This window comes from Macaca thibetana, chromosome 11 (genome assembly GCF_024542745.1).
Source record: "Macaca thibetana thibetana isolate TM-01 chromosome 11, ASM2454274v1, whole genome shotgun sequence".
Taxonomy (NCBI): Eukaryota; Metazoa; Chordata; class Mammalia; order Primates; family Cercopithecidae; genus Macaca; species Macaca thibetana.
The window spans coordinates 121,467,322-121,489,704 of record NC_065588.1 but is presented as its reverse complement, the minus strand read 5'-3'; the positions used below and the strand labels follow the sequence as shown (position 1 = coordinate 121,489,704).

Here is a 22,383-nt window from a genome sequence, read left to right as displayed (position 1 = left end):
CCGTCTCTACTTAAAAAAAAAAAAAACAAAAAAAAAAACAGGCCGGGCGCGGTGGCTCAAGCCTGTAATCCCAGCACTTTGGGAGGCCGAGACGGGCAGATCACGAGGTCAGGAGATCGAGACCATCCTGGCCTACACGGTGAAACCCCGTCTCTACTAAAAAATACAAAAAACTAGTCGGGCGAGGTAGCGGGCACCTGTAGTCCCAGCTACTCCGGAGGCTGAGGCAGGAGAATGGCATAAACTCAGGAGGCGGAGCTTGCAGTGCACTGAGATCCGGTCACTGCACTCCAACCTGGGCGACAGAGCGAGACTCCGTCTCAAAAATAAAACAAAAAAACAAAAAAACAGAAAATCAGCCAGGCATCGTGGTGTGTGTCTATAGTCCCAGCTACTCAGGAAGCTGAGGTGGGAGGATTGCTTAAGCCTGGGAGACTGAGGTTGCAGGGAGCCATCCATGACCATGCCAATGTACTCCAGCCTGGGCCACCACACCGGCCCTCTGTGCCCAGCCTCAACTTTATTTTAAAAGGAAAAGCCAATGGGAAGAGATTCTAGTTACAGTTTCATCACTAACTTTCTCTGTGACACAAGCTAGTTACTTGAGTATCTCCATTTTGCCCATAAAGCATGACCACACACTGGCCCTCTCCCCTCCGCAGCAAAAATAAAGTCCACAGAAATCTTCATTAGGTCAGAAAGGTGCCAACATATGGTTTGGAAATCCTGTCTCTCCAACTACGTGGCACCGCATGCACGCACCATCTAGAACTTCCACGGAGGAAACCCGGGGTCTCGCCATCGGGACTCACTTGCAACGTAAAGGGCAACTCTGTCATTGTCTTTGTGCCGCAGGAGGTTTTCCGCATAGTTAAGCCGACTGCCTTTGAACCACTCGGGGACATCTGCGATCCCTTTCGATGTGTCCACAACCTATAGAGAACGACAACACACCAAGACGCACACAACATGAGTCCTCCGCCACAAATCAGCAAAAGTGATTCTGCTTCCCGGGGAGCCAGCTCACTCATGGCCCAGAGCATTTTTAACTCATGTTATGGACTGAACTCTGAACCGGCCTAAAGGCTAGACACTGAAAGTAGGGATTAATGCCAAGGGAAAACAACCATCCCCAGTAAAGTATGTGTTCCACAAATATTCATTAAGCACCTACACAACGAGAGATCCTGAAGACAAAGAGGACGCCCAACATGTCAGGCTCTGCCTAGACACACGGAAACCAGGAGAGCAAGCTCCGGGACCAGCTGCCCCTTGCCCACAACTTTTGGGAGTTTCAGCCTTTGCTTCCTTCCTTGGGGTGCTGGAACCTTGATTTTTACTGTCAAAGTCTCAAAAGATCAACATTTCAAAATGGTTTGCCCCAAAGAGACAATAAATTCGACTTTGAACGGCAGGACTCCCTCTTCTCAGATATTTATTGATTTACAATGTAAAGAGTCGAAAAGTTTTCTCTAAACTGCAGGTTAAAAAAATAACAAAACTCCAGCCGGGCGCAGTGGCTCATGCCTGTAATCCCAGCACTTTGGGAGGCTGAGGCAGGCAGATCACCCGAGCTCAGGAGTTTAAGACCAGCCTGGCCAACATGGTGAAACCCCGCCTCTACTAAAAATACAAAAATTAGCCAGGCGTGATGGCGGGCGCCTGTAATTCCAGCTACTTGGAGGCTGAGGCAAGAGAATCACCTGAACCTGGGAGGTGGAGGTTGCAGTGAGCCGAGATACGCTCCAGCCTGGGTGACAATGCAAGATGCGGTCTCAAAAAAAAAAAAAAAAAAGAAAGAAAGAAAGAACGAAACTCCTAATAGTTTAAAAAAACGGCCGGGCGCAGTGGCTCAAGCCTGTAATCCCAGCACTTTGGGAGGCCGAGATGGGCAGATCACGAGGTCAGGAGATCGAGACCATCCTGGCTAACACGGTGAAACCCCATCTGTACTAAAAAACACAAAAAACTAGCCGGGAGAGGTGGCGGGCGCCTGTAGTCCCAGCTACTCGAGAGGCTGAGGCCGGAGAATGGCGTGAACCCGGGAGGCGGAGCTTGCAGTGAGCTGAGATCCGGCCACTGCACTCCAGCCTGGGTGACAGAGCGAGACTCCGTCTCAAAAAAAAAAAAAAAACTATGGCCAGGTGCAGTGGCTCATGCCTGTAATCCCAGCACTTTGGGAGGCTGAGGTGGGCGGATCACAAGGTCAGGAGATTGAGACCATCCTGGCCAACATGGTAAAACCCCATCTCTACTAAAAATACAAAAATTAGCTGGGCGTGGTGGTGCGTGCCTGTAATCCCAGCTACTTGGGAGGGTGAGGCAGGAGAATCACTTGAACCAGGGAGTTGAAGGTTGCAGTGAGCTGAGATCACGCCACTGCACTCCAGCCTGGCGACAGAGCAAGACTCCGTCTCAAAAAAACAAAACAAACAAAAAAAAACTATGACAATGTGGCCAGGCATGGTGGCTCATGCCTGTAATCCCAGCACTTTGAAAGGCTGAGGTGGGTGGATCACCCGAGGTTGGAAGTTTGAGGCCAGCCTGGGCAACATGACAAAACCCTGTCTCTACTAAAAATACAAAAATTAGCCGGGTGTGGTGGCGCATGACTGTAATCCCAGCTACTCGGGAGGCTGAGGCAGGAGAATTGCTAGAATCCGGGAGGCAGAGGTTGCACTAAGCTAAGATGGCCCCACTGCACTCCAGCCTGGGCAATAGAGCAAGACTCCATCTCAAAAAAAAAAAAAAAAACCTACAACAATGTAAATGTACTTAACATCACTGAAGTGTACAGTTTAAAATAGTTAAGATGGTTACATAAAAATTTATGATATATGTACTTTAACATAATTAAATATTGGTTTTTTTTTTTTTTTTTGAGACGGAGTCTGGCTCTGTCGTCCAGGCTGGAGTGCAGTGGCCAGATCTCAGCTCACTGCAAGCTCCGCCTCCCGGGTTTACGCCATTCTCCTGCCTCAGCCTCCCGAGTAGCTGTGACTACAGGCGCCCGCCACCTCGCCTGGCTAGTTTTTTGCATTTTTTAGTAGAGACGGGGTTTCACCATGTTAGCCAGGATGGTCTCGATCTCCTGACCTCGTGATCCGCCCATCTCGGCCTCCCAAAGTGCTGGGATTACAGGCTTGAGCCACCGCGCCCGGCCTAAATATTGTTTTTTGAGACAGGGTCTGTCTCTGTTACCCAGGCTGGAGTGTGGCGCAATCACAGCTCACTGCAGCCTCGACCTCCTGACTCTTCCACCTCAGCCTCCTGAGTAGGTGGGACCACAGGCATGCACCACCTTGCCCAGTTAATTTATTTTTTTGGAGACAGGATCTCGCTATATTGCCTAGCCTGCACTCAAACTCCTGGGCTCAAGGGATCCTCCCATCCTAGTCTGTCAACTGCTGGGATTACAGGTGTGAACCACTGCACCCAGTCCAAAATATTCAAAAATTAAAAAAAAAAAAAAAACTACTATTTAGGATCACTCAAGTTCCCAGGACAGGGCCTGGGGTCCCCACACAACAGAGGATTAACAGGCTGAAAAGTTCTCAACGAGGTCTGTGATAATTTAATGCCAGTTCTCTAGGGCAATGACTTTTTCCTATCCGCATGAGGTTGTAAAAAGAAGATACGATTCAGTATTCCCCAAAATTAGTATTTCACTTTGAAGCACGACCACAAAAAGAGACCACGTCCATGGAAAATCTCTACTTACCTCATCGTACGCGCGTGAGAAGACAATTCCACTGAACTTCCAGAACTCTGCCCAGAAGTCTGAATACGACTCAATGGACCAACGGTACAAGTCATCGTAATTCTCTAAAAATGAAATAGCTCAGATTAACCTTAAAAGGGAAATCTTGGCGATGGACACACCTCAGGAGCCTGGGGCGTGTCCAAGCGAGCCAAATTCATCTGAGGAGAAACGGTCTGTGGGAGGAAGGAGCTTAATTTTTTTTTTTTTTTTTTTTTTTTTTTTTTGAGACGGAGTCTTGCTCTGTAGCCCGGGCTGGAGTGCAGTGGCCGGATCTCTGCTCACTGCAAGCTCCGCCTCCCGGGTTTAGGCCATTCTCCTGCCTCAGCCTCCGGAGTAGCTGGGACTACAGGCGCCCGCCACCTCGCCCGGCTAGTTTTTTGTATTTTTAGTAGAGACGGGGTTTCACGGTGTTAGCCAGGATGGTCTCGATCTCCTGACCTCGTGATCCGCCCGTCTCGGCCTCCCAAAGTGCTGGGATTACAGGCTTGAGCCACCGCGCCCAGCCGGAGCTTAATTTTTATTGATGCAAACCCAATACCTCTAGTCCCTAAAAAGAACAAAAGCTGAGGCGGTGATGTTTTGAGTCATCTTCAGTGATTTTATATCTTAACCACCATGCCTAAGAACACAGATTCTATAGCCCGAATGCCTGGGTTCAAATCCTGATTCGGCCACTTATTTAGCTTTGTGACCTCAGGGGATAATTAATAGCCCCCCAATCCCCACAGGGCTGCTGTGAGGATTTAAACGAGCACATGTAGAAAGTCCTTAGAATGGGGCCTTGGAAATGACCACAGTGGCATTAGGAGTTCGCCATTATGATACCACACAACCTTAGGAAATGTATAGTCAATACAATGGAAAACCCAGAAGTTCAAAACTGGTAGTCTGCTGATGACTTCTCAAGGCCAGTATAATGTTGGGGGGTGTTATTACTTATTTTGATTTTTGAATATGCAATATGTTCACAAGACTCAAAATTACAAAAGTGTAAAAAGTTATATGGAGGCCAGGCGCAGTGGCTCATGCCTGTAATCCCAGCACTTTGGGAGGCTGAGGCAGGTGGATCACGAGGTCAGGAGCTCAAGATCAGCCGGGCCAAGATAGTAACACCCTGTCTCTACTGAAAATACAAAAAAAACTAGCCGAGCATGGTGGCGGGCGCCTGTAATCCCAGCTACTTGGGAGGCAGAGGCAGAGCTTAAACCTGGGAGGCGGGAAGATGAAGTGAGCCAAGATCGCACCACTGCACTCCAGTCTGAGCGACACAGCGAAACTCCATCTCAAAAAAAAAATTGTCGGGCATGGTGGCTCATGCCTGTAATCCCAGCACTTTGGGAGGCCGAGGCGGGCGGATCACCTGAGGTCAGGAGTTCAAGACCAGCCTGACCAACATGGAGAAACCCTGTCTCTACTAAAAATACAAAATTGGCCGGGCGTGGTGGCACATGCCTGTAATCCCAGCTACTAAGGAGGCTGAGGCGGGAGATTCACTTGAACCTGGGAGGTGGAGGTTGTGGTGAGCCGAGATCGTGCCATTGCACTCCAGCCTGGGCGACAAGAGCAAAACTCTGTCTCAAAAAAAAAAAAGTTATATGGTAAAAGGTCTCCCTCCTTTTATTCCACAACAATCTAACTTCTTATGCCCAGGGGAGTTCCCCCTTGCAGATTCCACTCAGTTATACTCAAAACAGCTTTTCCCCACCATCAAGACATGAGTTGGAAACTTGATACAAAGAGATGTATTTAACTCCTAAAGGAAATGTGACTTCACTGCAAAACTGACCCCAGCCTAGCTAAGGACTTTTTACCCTCTCAACTGCATAGGATCCAAGTGGACTGGCCACAGAGAGCCAATCAGTCCTCAGGGATAGCAGAAATTTATCCTATCAGGGACCAAGGGAAGTCATACAGTGCTTCTGTTTCAAAGCACAGCCTTGCTGGGGCTCCAGGAAGGCAGAGACTGGCAGGGATATAATAACATATCAGGAAGATGGCCAATGAGGTATCACGAATGGGGGAAAAGGCATACTACAACCGCTGAGCTGAACTACCTCACTGCCATCAGTCAAGTCAAGCGTGCCCATCCTCACTGTTCCCAGCCCCGGCGGGGGAGAGAGAAGAGACACGATGCTTCCTTCAGCAGTGTCCCCTCTGACTGTGGTATCCAGGAATGGTCCTCAGTTATGCTGGACTCCGAGGGATGACAAGAACTGGGGCAGAGACAGCTGAGGATCGCTTTAGCCCAGAAGCTTGAAGCTGCAGTGAGCTATGATCCTGCCACTGCACTCCAGCCTGGGTGGGTGACAGAGTGAGACACCATTAAAAAAAAAAAAAAAAAAAGGCTAGGAGCAGTGGCTCATGCCTGTAATCCCAGTCCTTTAGGAGGCCCAGGTGGGCGGATCGCTTGAGGTCAGGAGTTTGAGACCAGCCGGACCAACATGTCGAAACCCCATCTCTACTAAATACAAAAAACTAGCTGGGTGTGGTGGCACATGCCTGTAATCCCAGCTACCCGGGAAGCTGAGGCAGGAGAATCTCTTGAACTCAGGTGGAGGTTGCAGTGAGCCGAGATCATGCCACTGCACTCCAGCCTGGGCAACAAGAGCGAAACTCAGTCAACAGCAACAACAACAACAACAACAAAGCCTATCACAAAAGTTCATTCACCAACAGCATCACTAAGGAAGTCAGACACGACCAGCCCCATGAATCTGGAAGGATGCAGCCACAATGGCATCTTGACACCACAAGGACCCTGGGAGACGACAGCGAAAGTGGCCGACTTCATGTGGAAACTTTCCCAGTCAGCAACTCAGCCCTCTCATCAAATATGACTCTTGAGAAACACTCTTCCGCTCCCACGCTCCCCGCCTCTACCGGGGAGGACGCTGCAACCACAAGCCCAGGTCTGATTTAGCCTGTGCGAGCTGTTCACACTTAAAAGCCTGTTCTTGCTTTTTGATGGACTACTTCGTGAATTTGCATCTCCACCTTGTGCAAGGATCATGCTAATTTTTCTACCTAGTATATGTGCTGCCAAAGCAAGCACATAAATCCATTTTTAAATGAAATTCTGGCTTCTCTGAGAAGAGTGAGTACCTGACTGTGGTCGTCAGCCAATAATTGTCACCTCCAGGCATTCATGGCCCTCCATGGTCGTCCCCTTCCCAACCTGAGAGGGCTGATCTGTGTCACCAACAGGGTACTGTGGAAGTGGTCAAATGTGACTTCCAAAGCCAGGTTGTAAGGGTCACTGCAGCCAGGTGGCTCTCTTGGGTCACCTGCTCCGGGAGAAGCCAGTGAGGATGCTCATGCAGTCCTAGGTGGCATATGGCAGACGCCTCCTGCACTACCTTGCTGTCACCACCAGCACTAACTTACCGCCGTGTGAGTGAGCTCTCAGCTCTCGGGGATGGCTGCATTCCCACTGCAGCTCCTCGGGGATCCTGAGCCAGAACCACCCAAATAGCCACTCCCCAATCCTGACCCACAGAAACTGAGAGGTAATAAAGGTTTATTCTTGTTTTAAGTCGCCAACTTTTGGGCTGATTTGTCACCAGCAATGGGTAACAAATGCATTGTCCACACCAAACAGTGACCGATTAGCTAGAACTGGGAACTGCTGCCTCATCAGGCCCTCAAGCAAATGCCAGAGGCAACAACTAACCAGATGGCAGACTACAGCTCCACCGCCTACAGCTACAAAGTCTTAACTGAGACTTCGTGCCTTGGTTTGTTCAGCTGTGAAATGGGGCTACTACTACTACCCACTTGGTAGGATTACCAAAAGGATGACATTAGTTGATACATATCAGGTGCCAGATGGAGCCTGGCATATAGAGAGAGCTCACTAAATAGTAACTATTATTATATTGGGCACCTGTCTGGTCCCCACAGGCTTCTGAATTTTCAGCCCTTCTTCCTCTCCACCTAGGAGAATCTTAGCCAGTCTACACCTTCAAATCTTAGCTGAAGATTTTATCTGCCCTTTTTTTAATTATTAATTTTTTTAGAGACAGGGTCTTACTCTTCTGCCCAGGCTGGAGTGCAGTGGCATGATCATAGCTCACTGCATCCTCTAAGTCCTGGACTCAAGCAATCCTCCTGCCCCTGCTGCCCAAGTCGCTGAGATAACAGGCTATCTGCCCTTCTAAACCACATTCTCTGCTACACCCAGCACACTGCTGTTGTGCTGGACCCCCATTAACTCCAATAGATGGCACCAAATTCCAGAGATCTGGAAGCAGTGAGCCAGACACGGGGTTTATTGGAAACTTACCTACAGGGATGGTCCGGGGGCAGCAGGCTGGACGGAGAACCGCAACTGCTTGTAAAATGCACGCAGTTTATACAGCACCTTCACTTAGCACGCTCTCCTAGCAACTTCCACCTGGTAACCTTCACTTATTTCAAAAGAAAGGGCCTCAATCCCCCTGTAGAGCTTGCGTTCTATGGGGTGGGCCAGGGCTTCAGATGTTCCTCATAGACAAGGAATAAATCCGGGTTGGCCACTCCCAGATTCCTTAGCTTGGAACTCTGAACATACGTTCTTCTGAAGTTACAGCCGTCAGGTGCATCTGCCATACAACAGTGCAATACTCAGAACGTCAACACCAGTGCCCCATTCGTGGAATGCCCAGCGTCCACTAACTTGTGGCACTATCTTCACATGAGCTCTCTCCCCTAGCACCCGGAGCTATTTGAGAACAGGGCCCAAGCCTTCTATTTGTTGGCAAACTCCATCCCAGCTGCTTGCACAGAGAGCCGACGTGCAGCTTGTGGTACACAGAAGGACACTTGGCATAGTCCTCCAAAAGAGCATGCCTTTGAAACCGGTGCCACCTCTCTGCCCCCTAATTACAGAGGGCTAGTACATGCAGCATGTCTGCCAGAGCTTGCTAGAGGCCTGGAATCACAGGCACATATGCCAGGCTGGAGCTGCACCCGACCCCAAGGAAGCCTGCGTCAGAGGACCCCAGAGCCCCAGGGGGGTGTGCAGGGAGTGCACAGGTGGGCTCAGCTGGAAGCAGTGACAGGAACCAACCAACCTGTGGCTCTGGTAGTGGAAAAGAGGGTATGTAACCCTACCAGAGCCTCCCAAAATGCAGGGATAGAAACTTCCTGCCAACCTTGGTCTGGAAAGACCGGCTCACAGAGAGGCGGCCGGAGTGGGGAACGCCCCTCCCTTCCTCCATGAAGGCTGCAGGGCTGGAGCAATGCCGCTGAGGATGTGTGCCTTGCTCTCTACTGACATCCAGTCCAAAGCATGGCCCCATACTGTATACAGGCTACAAGAGAGCCCCTGCTGGGACACAGAGGAGAGGATACAAGTTCACGGGCACTGTCTTTAAGCAATAAGAATGCTCACAAATACACAAAACGGCAGGGCAGAATGAAAGCCCAAATTACATGCGCTTGGAGAGAAGAGGGAAGGCAGAAATCTTCAAAGAGAATAATCAAAAAGAAGATTGAATTTGAGCTGGATCTTCAAGCGAAGCCCAAAGCGTCCAGGGCCAGGAATAAGAAAGGGGAGAGAGGTGGAAATCACCATCAAGAGTGGTAAGAGGAGAAAAGGACAAAACCTGAGCTCTAAATGCCCTCCTCCAGACTAAAGGGATGGGCCTCGCTCAGCTCGGACAATGCTCCGGACAATGCTGCCACGTTGGGAATGCAGACCCAGCATGACAGGCCCTGGAATTCTCAGAGGTTGGAAAGCTTGCTTTTCATATGTGGTCTCCCAACTTTTATTTATTTGAGACAGACTCTTACTCTGTCACCCAGGCTGCAGTGCAGTGGCGAGATCTCGGGCTCACTGCAACCTCCACCTCCTGGGCTCCAGCGACCCTGCCTTAGTGTCCAGAGTAGCTGGGATTACAGGCGCCTGCCACAATGCCCAGATAATTTTTTGTATTTTTTGTAGAGATGGGGGTTTCACCATGTTGCCCAGGCTGGTCTCAAACTCCTAGGCTCAAAAGATCCACCCAGGCCGGGCGCGGCGGCTCACACCTGTAATCCCAGCACTTTGGGAGGCTGAGGTGGGCGGATCACGAGGTCAGGAGATCGAGACTATCCTGACTAACACGGTGAAACTCCGTCTCTACTAAAAATACAAAAAATTAGCCAGCGTGATGGTGGGCACCTATAGTCCCAGCTACTCAGGAGGCTGAGGCAGGAGAATGCTGGAAGGATGGCATGAACCTGGGAGGCAGAGCTTGCAGTGAGCCGAGATGGCACCACTGCACTCCAGCTGGGTGACAGAGCGAGACTCCGTCTCAAAAAAAAAAAAAAGGAAAAAAAAGATCCACCCACCTCAGCCTCCCCAAGTGCTAGGACTACAGGTGTGAGCCACCACGCCCAGCCCCCTCTCCTAACTTTTAAATGCAGGCAACTCAATAGTGTGTCTGCTGATGAGACCTGGCCCATGGGCCACCAGTCTGAGAGCCCTGAAGGACGGAAAGGAGCTCCGCAGCCATGCTTGGGCCCTCCCAGCACTTGCTCATGTTTACTCCACAACCCCAGGGGCCCAGGGCAGAGCTGAGCACTGGATGTGACCATCTCCTGTCACCCGCACACCCACTCAATGACTCAGGTCCCGTTATGCCCATTTTACAGATGAGGAAACGAGGCATGGGGAGATCCAATGACTTCCTCCTGATCACAAAGCTGGTAAGCAGCAGAGCTGGTTCAAAATCCAGGTAGTCGGCCAGGCACGGTGGCTGACACCTGTAATCCCAGCACTTTGGGAGGCTGAGGCAGGTGGATCGCCTGAGGTCAGGAGTTCTAGACCAGCCTGGCCAACATGGTGAAACCCCGTCTCTACTAAAAATGCAAAAATTAGCCAGGCGTAGTGGCAGGCACCTGTAATCCCAGCTACTCAGGAGGCTGAGGCAGGAGAATTGCTTGAACCCAGGAGGCAGAGGTTTCAGTGAGCCGAGATCGCACCATCGCACTTCAGCCTGGGGGAGAAGAAATCTTTTTTCTTAAAAAAAAAAAAAAAAAGAAATCCAGGTAGATTACAAATCCCTTCTCTTCAACACTTCCCATGGAGGAAGGTGGTTTCACCCATCTAACAGGGCTGCCCGTATCTGAAATTATTCCATAACATCAGGGCTGGACAGGCACCAGACCAGCATTCTGTTATTGCTGGCAGAGGAAACAGATGGAATCAAGGCAAGGTGACACAGAGGAAGAACGTCATCCCACATGGCAGCCTCCTGCTTCTTCCAGGGGTCTCCAGGCTGCCCTAATCCAACACACAGTCATTTACCAACTGCTGGCGGGGGGAAGCCCCCAGGGCAACAGACTACACCTGTCTCCAAGGGAGAGCAAGGGAAGGAGAGGAACGGCTCAGCCCGGGTTAGCCTAAGAAAGGACTCCGTGGAAGCTCCCCGCTGCTCTGGAGGGCCTGGAAGCTGCCAGGCAGCAGTCTGCAATTCTGTGGTCAACAAGGAACCACTGAGAACTTCTGAGCCAGGGAGTGACAAAGTAAGACCTGTGTGCTTCAAGATTACTCTGGTAAAGCAAGCAGGATGCAAATGGGGGGAAAAGCAAGAAGCAAGAAAACCAACCACTGTTCGGAGAGGAGGAAAGGAGGCCCCAGAACCCCTGGCACGGGGCTGTAAAGCAGGAGATGTGAGAAAGACATGGGGCCGTGGCAGAAGACTTCTGGTGTGGGCCATGTGACTGGGTGTCCATTCCTGTGAGCCTGAGCAAGAACAGGACGCCACCGACAGAAACAAGGGAGGCCCTGCGCTGGCGGAGGGGGTGAGGAGAGACCATGAGTTAAAAATCCCCTAGGGAGGCTGGTGGCCGTTGCTCACGCCTGTAATCCCAGCACTTTGGGAGGCCGAGGCGGTTAGATCACCTGAGGTCAGGAGTTCGAGACCATCCTGACCAACACGGAGAAACTCCATCTCTACTAAAAATACAAAATTAGCCAGGCGTGGTGGCGCATGCCTGTAATCCCAGCTACTCGGGAGGCTGAGGGAGGAGAATCGCTTGAACCCGGGAGGTGGAGGTTGCAGTGAGCCGAGATCACGCCACTGCATTCCAGCCTGGGCAATAAGAGCAAAACTCCTCCTCAAAAAAAAAAAAAAATCCCCTAGGAACACCCGGCTGAGACAGGTGTGGAGGGGTGGAGCTGGTAGTTGGGCAAGCCAGCTAGAGCTCAGGAAGAGCACCCTGAACGGTCACCCCACGGAGAAGGGGCCTCTGCCCCACCCACACCCAGAGAGGCGGTTTCTGAAGTTCAAGGTGATGGGTGGAAAGAGAGTCTTTTACTAGGTTCTGTTTGGGGGCTGGGAGTGTAGACATGTGGACAGGGCCTCCTACCTGGCCATCCTTCTAGGTGCTGGCCTCTAGGAGGGGCAGCTGGAGATGGGGGAGGTCAGGGGGGCAGAGTGCACGGCACTGAGGACTGGCAAGGGACCACCACAAACAGAGGAAGAGCTGCAAGTCAAACAGGCCCTATGTCCGGGGGAAGCCCCCACAGGCTGGAGGTCAAGACTCCAGCGAGCACCTCATAGGTAGGAAAGCCTAGCAGGGGACCACCCAGTCAACAGGCAGCTGGCCCTCGCGAGGGGTGACACTCCTGGGGAGACGGTGACGCCCACATGCAGAGGAGACGCTGCAGAGTCGGGAAGTGCCAGGAGGTGCTGTGGAGGGGTGATGTTCCCCAAGAGAAGGGGGAACCCCGCAGCCAGAAGGCCTCCCCGCCATCAAGTGGCTCCTCCAGCCCCAGAAGCATGAAACTAGCAATGGGGAGACCACCCAACCACCCTGCACGGCCCCCGCCCATCCCCCGCAGGCCCGGCCCCGCGCCCGGCTCTCACCCAGCGCCAGGCCGCACGCGGCGCCCACAGCCGCCCGGAAGCGGTCCATCTGCGTGTTCTTCTTACTGTCAGGCTCCCACATCACCTGGCACTCCAGAATCTCTTCCCGCCCGGCGCGCTCCTCCTTGGACATGGCGGCGGCGGGCCGCCGGGGCTGCGATGAGGGCTGGGGACCAGGGGCCGGGGACCTGGGTCCGGGGGAGGCGACGGTCTGGAGCGCCTGGCGGGCTGAGACGGACACGGCAGCGGCGGAAAGCAATGGACTGAATCGCAGCCGCCGCCGCCGGCGGGCCACTTGGCCCAGCCCCGCCTCGCAGGCCCCGCCTCGCAGGCCCCGCCTCGCAGGCCCCGCCTCGCAGGCCCCGCCTCGCAGGCCCCGCCTCGCAGGCCCCGCCTCGCAGGCCCCGCCTCGCAGGCCCCGCCTCGCAGGCCCCGCCCCTTCCAGGCCCCGCCCTCCCGCCTGTAACCCTCCGCCGAGTGCAGCGCCACGCAAAGGAGTGCTCGCAGCCGCCGACTCCAGCGCCCGCGGCCGGGGGTCGTGCGAGTGAGGGGCGCGCACCCCCGCCTTCACCTGGGGCCAAGGGAGCTGCCTTGGCCCCAGCTCCCCGACCTCACCTGGAGCTGGAGGACATTAGGGCAGCCGCAGGAGCCAGGCGTCCGAGTCCGCTGGTTCCTACACGTGTACATCATTCATTCGCTATTTCTTCCTGCAGGTCCTTACTGAGCGCCTGCGGCATTCCGGGCACTTTGGGAGCTTTGCGGATACAGCAGCGAACGAAGCAAAATTCTTGCCCTCTGTCAACAGGAGAGGAGGGGTACAGATGTGAGGAGGACGGGAGACGATTAACAAATAAATACATCGTGTATTTACACCAGATAATGTCACAGTATAATACAATAATATACATAGTATGCCAATGGGTATCAAAATATACATTTGTGAAAGGAAAATAAATCTTGGGGCCCCACTACTAATCTACAGGGAAAGGTCTACCTGGGAACTGCCTAGGACCAACCCGCCTCCCATTCTATCAGTCACCCCCGGGCTGAGATAAATGCATACCTGATTGCCTCCTTTGAGAGGCTAATTAAAAACTCAAAAGAATGCAACCATTTGTCTCTTATCTACCTACGACCTGGAAGGCCCCCTCCCGCCTTTTTTTTTTTTTTTTTTTTTTTTTTTTTTTTTTTTGAGTCTCACTCAGTCGCCCAGGCTGGAGTGCAATGGCCCAATCTCAGTTCACTGTAACCTCTGCTTCCCGGGTTCAAGCGATTCTCCTGCCTCAGCCTCCTGAGTAGCTGGGATTACAGGCACGCGCCATCGTGCCCAGCTACTTTTTGTTTTTTGGTTTTTGGGGTTTTTTTGTTTTTTTGAGACGGAGTTTCGCTCTTGTTACCCAGGCTGGAGTGCAATTGCGAGATCTCGGCACACCGCAACCTCCGCCTCCCGGGTTAAAGCAATTCACCTGCCCCAGCCTCTCGAGTAGCTGGGATTACGGGCATGCGCCACCACGCCTGGCTAATTTTGTATTTATAGTAGAAACGGGGTTTCTGCATGTTGGTCAGGCAGATCTCCAACTCCCGGCCCCCAGGTGATCCCCCGTCCTCAGCCTCCCAAAGTGCTGGAATTACAGGCGTGAGCTACCGAACCCGGCTAATTTTTGCATTTTTGTAGAGATGGGATTTCACCATGTTGACCAGGCTGGTCTTGAAGTCCTGACCTTAGGTGATCCGCCTGCCTTGGCCTCCCAAAGCGCTGGGATTACAGAAGTGAGCCTAGGTCTGAGAGCACCCCCTCCAGAGACTCCCTGATCTCCCAAAATTTGGTGGAGATCTACAGTTTATTTTGCTGTACAACTCCTCTTTTCTTTGCAGTTTTACTTGCTTCCAACAAGGAAGGCAAGATTTCCTGTTTCCATGACATGGAAGGCAGGTAACTCCTTTATGGAGTTTGAGCTCGCTTCCAACAGGGAAGATGAGGCCTTTTTTCCTGCTTCTAGGATGGTAGAGAGCAGTCTACAGCCTAAGACCCATCCCCAGGTAAGTAACTGAATTGGGGTTTGTCTTGGCTGAAGTTACGGTTAACAACCAGCTGGTCTTAATGTCAGAGGCATTTGAACCAGAGCAGCTCCATCTTGAGTAGGGACTGGGTAAAACGAGACTGAGATCTACTGGACTCCATTCCCAGACAGTTAAAGCGTTCTAAGCCACATGATGAGATGGGAGGTTGGCACAAAATACAAGTCATAAACACATTGCTGATAAAACAGGTTGCAGTAAAAAAGCCAGCCAAAACCCTCCAAAACCAAGATGGTGATGAAAGTGACCTCTGCCTGACCTCGCTGCTACACTCCCATCAGTGCCCTGACAGTTTACAAATGCCATGGCAACATCCGGAAGTTATTCTATATGGTCTAAAAAGGGGAGGCATGAATAGCCCACCCCTTGTTTAGCATATCATCAAGAAATAACCATGAAAATGGGCAACCAGCAGCCCTCAGGGCTGCTCTGTCTATGGACGAGCATTCTTTTATTCCTCTACTTTCCTAATAAACTTGCTTTTGCTTTAGTCTACAGACTCGCCTTGAATTCTTTCTTGCATGAGATCCAAAAACCCTCTCTTGGGGTCTGGATCGGGACCCTAACATTTCCTTACCATAAGTGCGCTCATGATAATTTATCCATTTTTTGTTTGCCATTTTTTTTTTTTTTTTTTTTTTTTTTTTTTTTTTTTTTTGAGACGGAGTCTTGCTCTGTCACCCAGGCTGAGTGCAGTGGCCGGATCTCAGTCACTGCAAGCTCATCCCGGGTTTATTCTCCTGTCAGCCTCCCGAGTAGCCATTTTTTTTTGTTTTTTTAGCCTTAATGCTCTCGATTTTCGTGATCCGTTTCGTTTGTCTCTGTTTTTTTTGTTGGTTGTTTGTCTCTGTTTTTGTTGTTGTTTTGGTCTTTTTCCCATTGGGTTTGATCAACTATCTGACTTGATCAAATCAAAAGGAAAGTTCCAAATTGTGGGGAACAAGGACTCTAAAGTGGCTAAATTCACACACACACACACACACACACACACACACACAGCCTTGTAGGGGAGGAAAACAACTAGCAAAAGAAAAAAATTAAAAGAGGAAAGATGTTTGATTTTAACTACTAAAGGGGCTTTATTTACATAATAAGTCCACCTTTTCGCTAGCCAGGCAAAGTGAAAGCAATGACTGTTGCCCCAAGTTGCAGTTCCATAGCTAAGGCTCTGCCTGCTTTTTCCAACTATGACAGCCTAGATTTGGTTCCTAAATCAAGCCCTTTCTAGTTTGATTCTTGGTACTTCTGAAATAGCAGCAACTTCTCCTAACAGAAATATAGTAATGAGATTTTAAAAGATTTTTTTAAAGGAGCTCAATGGTTAAAAGTCAGCTTAATTAAAAGTTAACATCCAAGATGTATGTGTGCATGTGCACGTGTTTGTATTTAAAAGGCTGCCATGTTTTTGTTTTTGTTTTTCTCTCCTAGGATCCGATGCTTTGTTTTTTGAGCAAAGGTTTTTGTTTTGTTTTGTTTTGTTTTGTTTTGTTTTGTTTCCCTCAGTTGACTGAATTCTGTTTTCTTCATTAACAGCTATTGCAACAGATGCTACTCTGGGGTTTTTAAGAAAGAGTGTAGTTTAGACACTTAGAAATGTCTTTGTTGTCCAGGCACAGTGGCTCACACCTGTAATCCCAGCACTTTGGGAGGCTGAGGCGGATGGATCACGAGGTCAGGAGATGGAGACCATCCTGGCTAACATGGTGAAACCCCATCTCTACTAAAAATACAAAAAATTAGCCAGGCGTGGTGGTGGGCGCCTGCAGTCCCAGCTACTCAGGAGGCTGAGGCAGGAGAATGGCGTGAACCCAAGAGGCGGAGCTTGCAGTGAGCTGAGATTGCACTACTGCACTCCAGCCTGGGCGACAGAATGAGACTCCATCTCAAAAAAAAAAAAAAAAAAAAAAAAAATTTAAGTACACTGTAAAAGCATCACATTGTCTAACTTCAAAATAATTCTCCCTTTTTGGAGACCCAGGATTCAGTGTGGGCTCTGCTCAGAGCTCAGAGATCCAGTTAAGAGGTAGGTAGTCCTGGTCAGGTGCAGTGGCTCATGCCTGTGATCCCAGCACTTTGGGAGGCCGAGGCAGGCAGATCACCTGAGGTCGGGAGTTCGAGACCAGCCTGACCAACAATGAGAAACCCTGTCTCTACTAAAAATACAAAACTAGCTGGGCGTGGCAGCACATGCCTGTAATCCCAGCTACTCGGGAGGCTGAGGCAGAAGAATCACTTGAACACAGGAGGCGGAGGTTGTGTTGAGCCGAGATCGCACTATTGCACTCCAGCCTGGGCAACAAGAGGGAAATTCTGTCTAAAAAAAAAAAAAGAAGAAGAAGTCTGAAGTAATCTGTAATCTTTTTAACTTTTTGCTTAAAGCATTGCTGATCTTTTTGTTTTTCTGAGTGAAGAAAACTTTTAAGCTATTTACAGCTTTTAACAATTGAGTATAGTATACTCCTATGAACAAAATTTGGAGCAAATTTGTTTCTCTCTACCTGATTTCTACAAAATTTTGGAAACTATTTGTGAGTATTCTTACAACAACACAGTTAACTGCATACGTGCAATAAGAACCTGTTTTCATTTGTAACAGGACACAATTGGAGAAACAAGGCTTTGACTGAAATTGTGTGCTTTCCTTTAAGGGATCAACTTGACTTATGGAGCCAATAAAAGCCCCTTGGGAAAAGCTGGCCTCATACCTTTGCCTACACAGTCCCTGTACAGGATTCCTGACCTGTGGTAAGTAAAGAATGTCACTTTCTGACAGGTCCAGGAGCCCCAAGTTTATCTTGGAACCTCAAGAGGAGAGGGATTCAACCAACTCATAGGTATTTGATGGTACAAATCCCTGCCTGGACTCAGTTTTAAAAGGTCTCATCTGAGATTCCTTCTATGGAACAAAGTTCCATCAAAGCCAATTTAAAAGCCTATGTTAAAAAAAAATTATTCTTGCAGTATTGTATACAAATAATCAGGCCAGGTATAATAAAGCAAATAAATCCTACCATTATTTGTCCTTAGTAAAAATGGGAAACTGGAGAGAGAAAAATTATGTTTCAAAAACTATAATACATCTGTTATTAGATTCTAGTCTTGCCTAATGTTTTTCCATTTTTATTATTGTCTATAGTTTGGACCAAATTCTAGTTTTTCTTGACTACAAGCCTATAAAATAACGTTTTCAATCTTTTTTTCTTCTTTTTTCCCACTTTTCCTAATTTGGAGTCACCAAAAACTAAGTTATGCTTTCATAAAGCCCTGCAAACTGAAGCTAGACAACTTAAACATCAGAAGAAAATAACAGCAACCTATTTACATACATAAGACATTTTTATACCTGCCTACTGATATACGGACTTTAGGGTAATGTGGCCTATATCGATTTTCCAGGATTATTCTTTGGTTTGTTATTGCTTTTCTCCCTTCCTTCCCCTATTTTCTCTTCAAAGGACATGAGACTTCACAACCTGCTAAAGATGAGCCTTCTTAATAACTTGGGGGCCTACCACGGTCTAAGCCTGTAATAAACCGATTTCACGAGGTCAGTCATGAACACGTGAAACCCCGTCAAAAATACAAAAAACTAGAGGTGGCGGGCGCCTGTAGTCCCAGCTACTGGGAGGCTGAGGCAGAGAATGGCGGGAACCCGGGAGGCGGAGCTTGCAGTTTCCGGCCACTGCACTCTAAAACCAAGACTTTCTCCAAAAGAAAAAAAAAAAAAAAAAAAAAAAACTTGGGGGCCGGGCGCAGTGGCTCAAGCCTGTAATCCCAGCACTTTGGGAGGCCGAGACGGCGGAGGTCAGGAGATCGAGACCATCCTGGCTAACACGAGTCTCTACTAAAAAATACAAAAAACTAGCCGGGCGAGGTGGCGGGCGCCTGTAGTCCCAGCTACTCGGGAGGCTGAGGCAGGAGAATGGCGGGAACTGGAGGCGGAGCTTGCAGTGAGCTGAGATCTGGCCACAGCACTCCAGCCTGGGCGACAGAGCGAGACTCTCTGTCTCAAAAAAAAAAAAAATACAAAAAAAAAAAAATAAATAAAATAGGGTCCGGGAATAAACCATGGCGGGTCATGAACGATCAGCCTGTAGTCTCTTCTAAAAATGCTTTCTCCAAAAGATTTTTAAAAAGAAAAGGGAAGGCCGGGCGCGGTGGCTCAAGCCTGTAATCCCAGCACTTTGGGAGGCCGAGACGGGCGGATCACAAGGTCAGAGATCGAGACCATCCTGGCGTGAAACCCGGGAGGCGGAGTAGTCCTAGCTACAGGCTGAGGCAGGAGAATGGCGTGAACCGAGATCTGAGACCCGGCCACTGCACTCCAGCCTGGGCGACACAGCGAGACTCCGTCTCAAAAAAAAAAAAAAAAAAAAAAAAAAAAAAAAGTAAAGGGAAAATGTGATAGAAAAATAAATCTTGGGGTCCCCAAATCACTAAGCTAAAGGGAAAAGTCAAGCTGGGAACTGCTTAGGGCCAACCTGCCTCTCATTCTATTCAAAGTCACCCCACTGTTCACTGAGATAGATACATATCTGATTGCCTCCTTTGGAGAGGCTAATCAGAAACTCAAAAGAATGCAAGCATTTGTCTCTTATCTACCTGTGACCTGGAAGGCCCCCTCTGGGCTTCAAGTCTTCCCAGCTTTGCTTCCAGTTGTCCCACCTTTCCAGACAGAACCGGTGTTTTTGCATATGCTGACTGATGTCTCATGTCTCCCTAGGATGTATAAAACCAAACTGTGCTCTGACCACCTTGGGCACATGTTGTCAGGGCCTCCTGAGTCTGTGTCATGGGCACACATACTTAACTTTCACAAAATTAACTTTCTAAATCAATTGAGACCTAAGATTTTCTGGGTTCACACATTATAGAGAAATACATACTGTATATAATATTTGTATAATAAAAGATATAATGCTGGGCACAGTGACTCACACCTGTAATCCTAGCCCTTTGGAAGGCCAAGGCACGCAGATCACTTGAGATCAGGAGTTCAACACCAGCCTGGCCAACATGGTGAAACCTCATCTCTATTAAAAATACAAAAAAATAGGCCGGGCGCGGTGGCTCAAGCCTGTAATCCCCCGCACTTTGGCCTCCCAGACAGAGGGATCACGAGGTCAGGAGATCGAGACCATCCTGGCTAACACGGTGAAACCCCGTCTCTCTAAAAAAAATACAAAATTTTCTGGGTTCACTAGCCGAGAAAGGTGGCATACGTATATGTAGTCCCAGCTACTCGGGAGGCTGGGCACAGTGAGAATGGCGTAAACCCGGGAGGCGGAGCTTGCAGTGAGCTGAGATCCGGTCACTGCACTCCAGCCTGGGCAACAGAGTGAGACTCCGTCTCAAAAAAAAAAAAAAAAAAAAAAAAAAATTAGCTGGGTGTGGTGACACATGCCTGTAATTCCAGCTACTTGGGAGGCTAAGGCAGGAGAATTGCTTGAACCCAGGAGGCAGAGGTTGCAGTGAGCCAAGGTCGTGCCACTGCACTCCAGCCTGGGCAATAGAGCGAGACTCTGTCTCAAAAAAAAAAAAAAAAAAAAGAACAGAAACAAAAAAACAAAAAGGTATTAAGTGCTATGGAGAGAAAGCAAGGGAGACATACAGAATGTGAGAGGAGGGGTGTTTCTCTTTAAATGGGGTTGTCAGGGAAGGCCCCCTTGAAAAGATGACTTCTACCAGTGACCTGAAGAAGGTGACAGGAGTGAGCAATTCAGTCTCCAGGCAGGGGGAACAGCCAGGGCTCAGACCTTGAGGCAGGAGAGTGCTGGGGGTGCTTAGAGAACTTTGTAAGGAGGACAAGGTTTTTGATGTGAGAGACCTGGGATAGAAGATTAAGTCAGCAGAGGAAGGGGTGGCAGCTCAGTTAGGTCCTGGAGCCCAGTGGAGACTTTGGCTTTTACCCTGGGTTAAGGTGAGACCACTGGCAGGTTTTGAGTGGAGAGGGACCTGCTGTGACTGTGGCTATGATAGGAATCCCCCTGATGCTGAGTTGAGAATAGTCTTCGGGGGCAAAGGCAGGAGAAGTTATGCAAAAGATGATGGTGGCTGGACCAGGGTGGAGATGGAGAGAAGAAATGGACTTCAGGTATATTTTGGAGGTTTATTTATCATACCCCTACTGTGGGCTCCGTGTTAGAGACCATCCCAAATTGTTTGTCTTCTTTTATCTCAGCCACCCAATCAACTTCCCCAAAAATAGTTTTTTGCAGTGTTGGAGCTTAATTTGTTTTTATGTTTTAGAGACAGACGAGGTTTCGCCGTATTGCCCAGGCTGGAGTGCAGTGGCGCAATCATAGCTCACTACAACCTCGAACTCCTGGGCTGAAGCCATCTTCCTGCCTCAGCCTTTGGAGTGGCTGGGATTACAGGATCGCGCCACCATGCCTGACCAGTATTGGAATTTTATGAAGTAACCTCCCACTTCCACCACCTAATTTTAAACAGCTTCCATCTCCTGATCACCACATATAAACAGAGATTCGAACCTAAAACAGGGTGCTTGCTATATAAACATGACTTCCAGGCCCCGCCCTGGCCTCCAAATTCGGGGCCACCTCTGGCTGTTTGTCACCATGTTATTGCATTTGCCAGACATGAGTCCATTTCCACCCAGAGGGAGATTCGCCTTTGAGAGATCTACGTATTTGTGTTCATTCCTTTAACACCAGAATGCAAATTCCACAGGGGCAGGATCCTTGTCTCGCTAGCACACCACGCAGTCCCCAATGCCTGATCCACAGTAGGATTTCAAGAAACATTCATTCCCTCAGCACATGCCTCGCGGTTGCCTGCTGTGAGTTGGGCAATGGGGACCCAACTGTGTGAAGCACAGACCCAGCCCTCATGCACGTGGAAATCCACTTGGACCAGTGGGTTGACCAGTTTTCATGGGGCAGGGAGAAGCCTGGATTTATATATCTGACAGCCACTTGATTCACTCCTCATTCCTCCAGCTTGGCCCACCCAGCCAGACACAGCACCTGTGAGGCAGCACAAGGCAGAGGTAAGCCACAGCCAGAATGACTGCAGACTTAGCCCTCACCCCCTGTGACACACTTCCTGACACACACGGGCCTTTGGAGGTGTCTTTTCAAGCCCTACCTTGCTTCCTCTCCCATGTCCCTTTTTTTTTTTTTTTTTTTTTTGAGACAGAGTCTGGCTTTGTCTCCCAGGCTGGCGTACAGTGGTGCAATCTCGGCTCACTGCAAGCTCCGCATACTGGAATATATTGAAAGGGGATTCATGTAAAAGGCATGAGTATTTGGAAACAGCAAAGATATTTCCCAAAGAGGCCCAAATGGATGGTCTGGAAGAGGAATGGCACCCACAGTTGAGACAGAAACCAGAGGTGCCCGAGGATAGTCCATGTGCTCTGGGAAATTGTAATTTCACTTTTCTCCTCCCTTCGCAAAGCTTGATAACTCTTTGCACACATAAAAACAAAAGCCAAAGTGCTAAGAAGAAGCTGGAAAAATACAAAATTTCTGTCTTAGGGAGAGAGTCAGTAAAGAAAATCAACATGGCGGACACCGATGGCTGCCTGCTCAGTGAGCATCCCCCTGTCTTCCTTGCCAAAGAATCCCAACTTTGGAGTCTCTCCTGACAGAACTGTGTGCAACCTCAGGGTCTGTATCCTGACTTAAGTTGAATTCTACACATTTTCATCACAGGCTTAAATGGTCATGAAAAATGAGCACT

General features: G+C 49.5%; 3 protein-coding genes across 7 annotated transcripts in view; 1 reads left to right on the top strand and 2 right to left on the bottom strand.

Moving 5' to 3' along the window:
* The window catches only part of AACS (acetoacetyl-CoA synthetase), an 83,810-nt gene extending 70,891 nt beyond the window's left edge, over positions 1–12,919 (bottom strand). The window contains exons 1-3 of one of the 2 annotated variants that reach the window (XM_050747978.1): positions 12,598–12,919; positions 3,722–3,825; positions 813–933 (exon numbers count right to left, since the gene is read on the bottom strand). In XM_050747978.1, the coding sequence (XP_050603935.1) occupies positions 813–933; positions 3,722–3,825; positions 12,598–12,730 (358 nt within the window). In that variant the 5' untranslated portion in view covers positions 12,731–12,919. The remainder of the gene's footprint in view (positions 1–812; positions 934–3,721; positions 3,826–12,597) is intronic. The other variant, XM_050747979.1, reaches the window with a different exon arrangement.
* The window catches only part of TMEM132B (transmembrane protein 132B), a 1,306,862-nt gene that overhangs the window by 585,426 nt on the left and 699,053 nt on the right, over positions 1–22,383 (bottom strand). The window lies entirely within an intron of this gene.
* Positions 1–22,383, top strand: part of UBC (ubiquitin C) — a 187,168-nt gene that overhangs the window by 24,501 nt on the left and 140,284 nt on the right. Inside the window, exon 1 of one of the 4 annotated variants that reach the window (XM_050748032.1) lies at positions 4,687–4,690. The exons of the other annotated variants lie outside the window; for them this stretch is intronic. The gene's annotated coding sequence lies outside the window, so the exon portion shown is untranslated. Of the gene's footprint in view, positions 1–4,686; positions 4,691–22,383 lie in introns of those variants that run through there. 4 annotated transcript variants of the gene reach the window in all.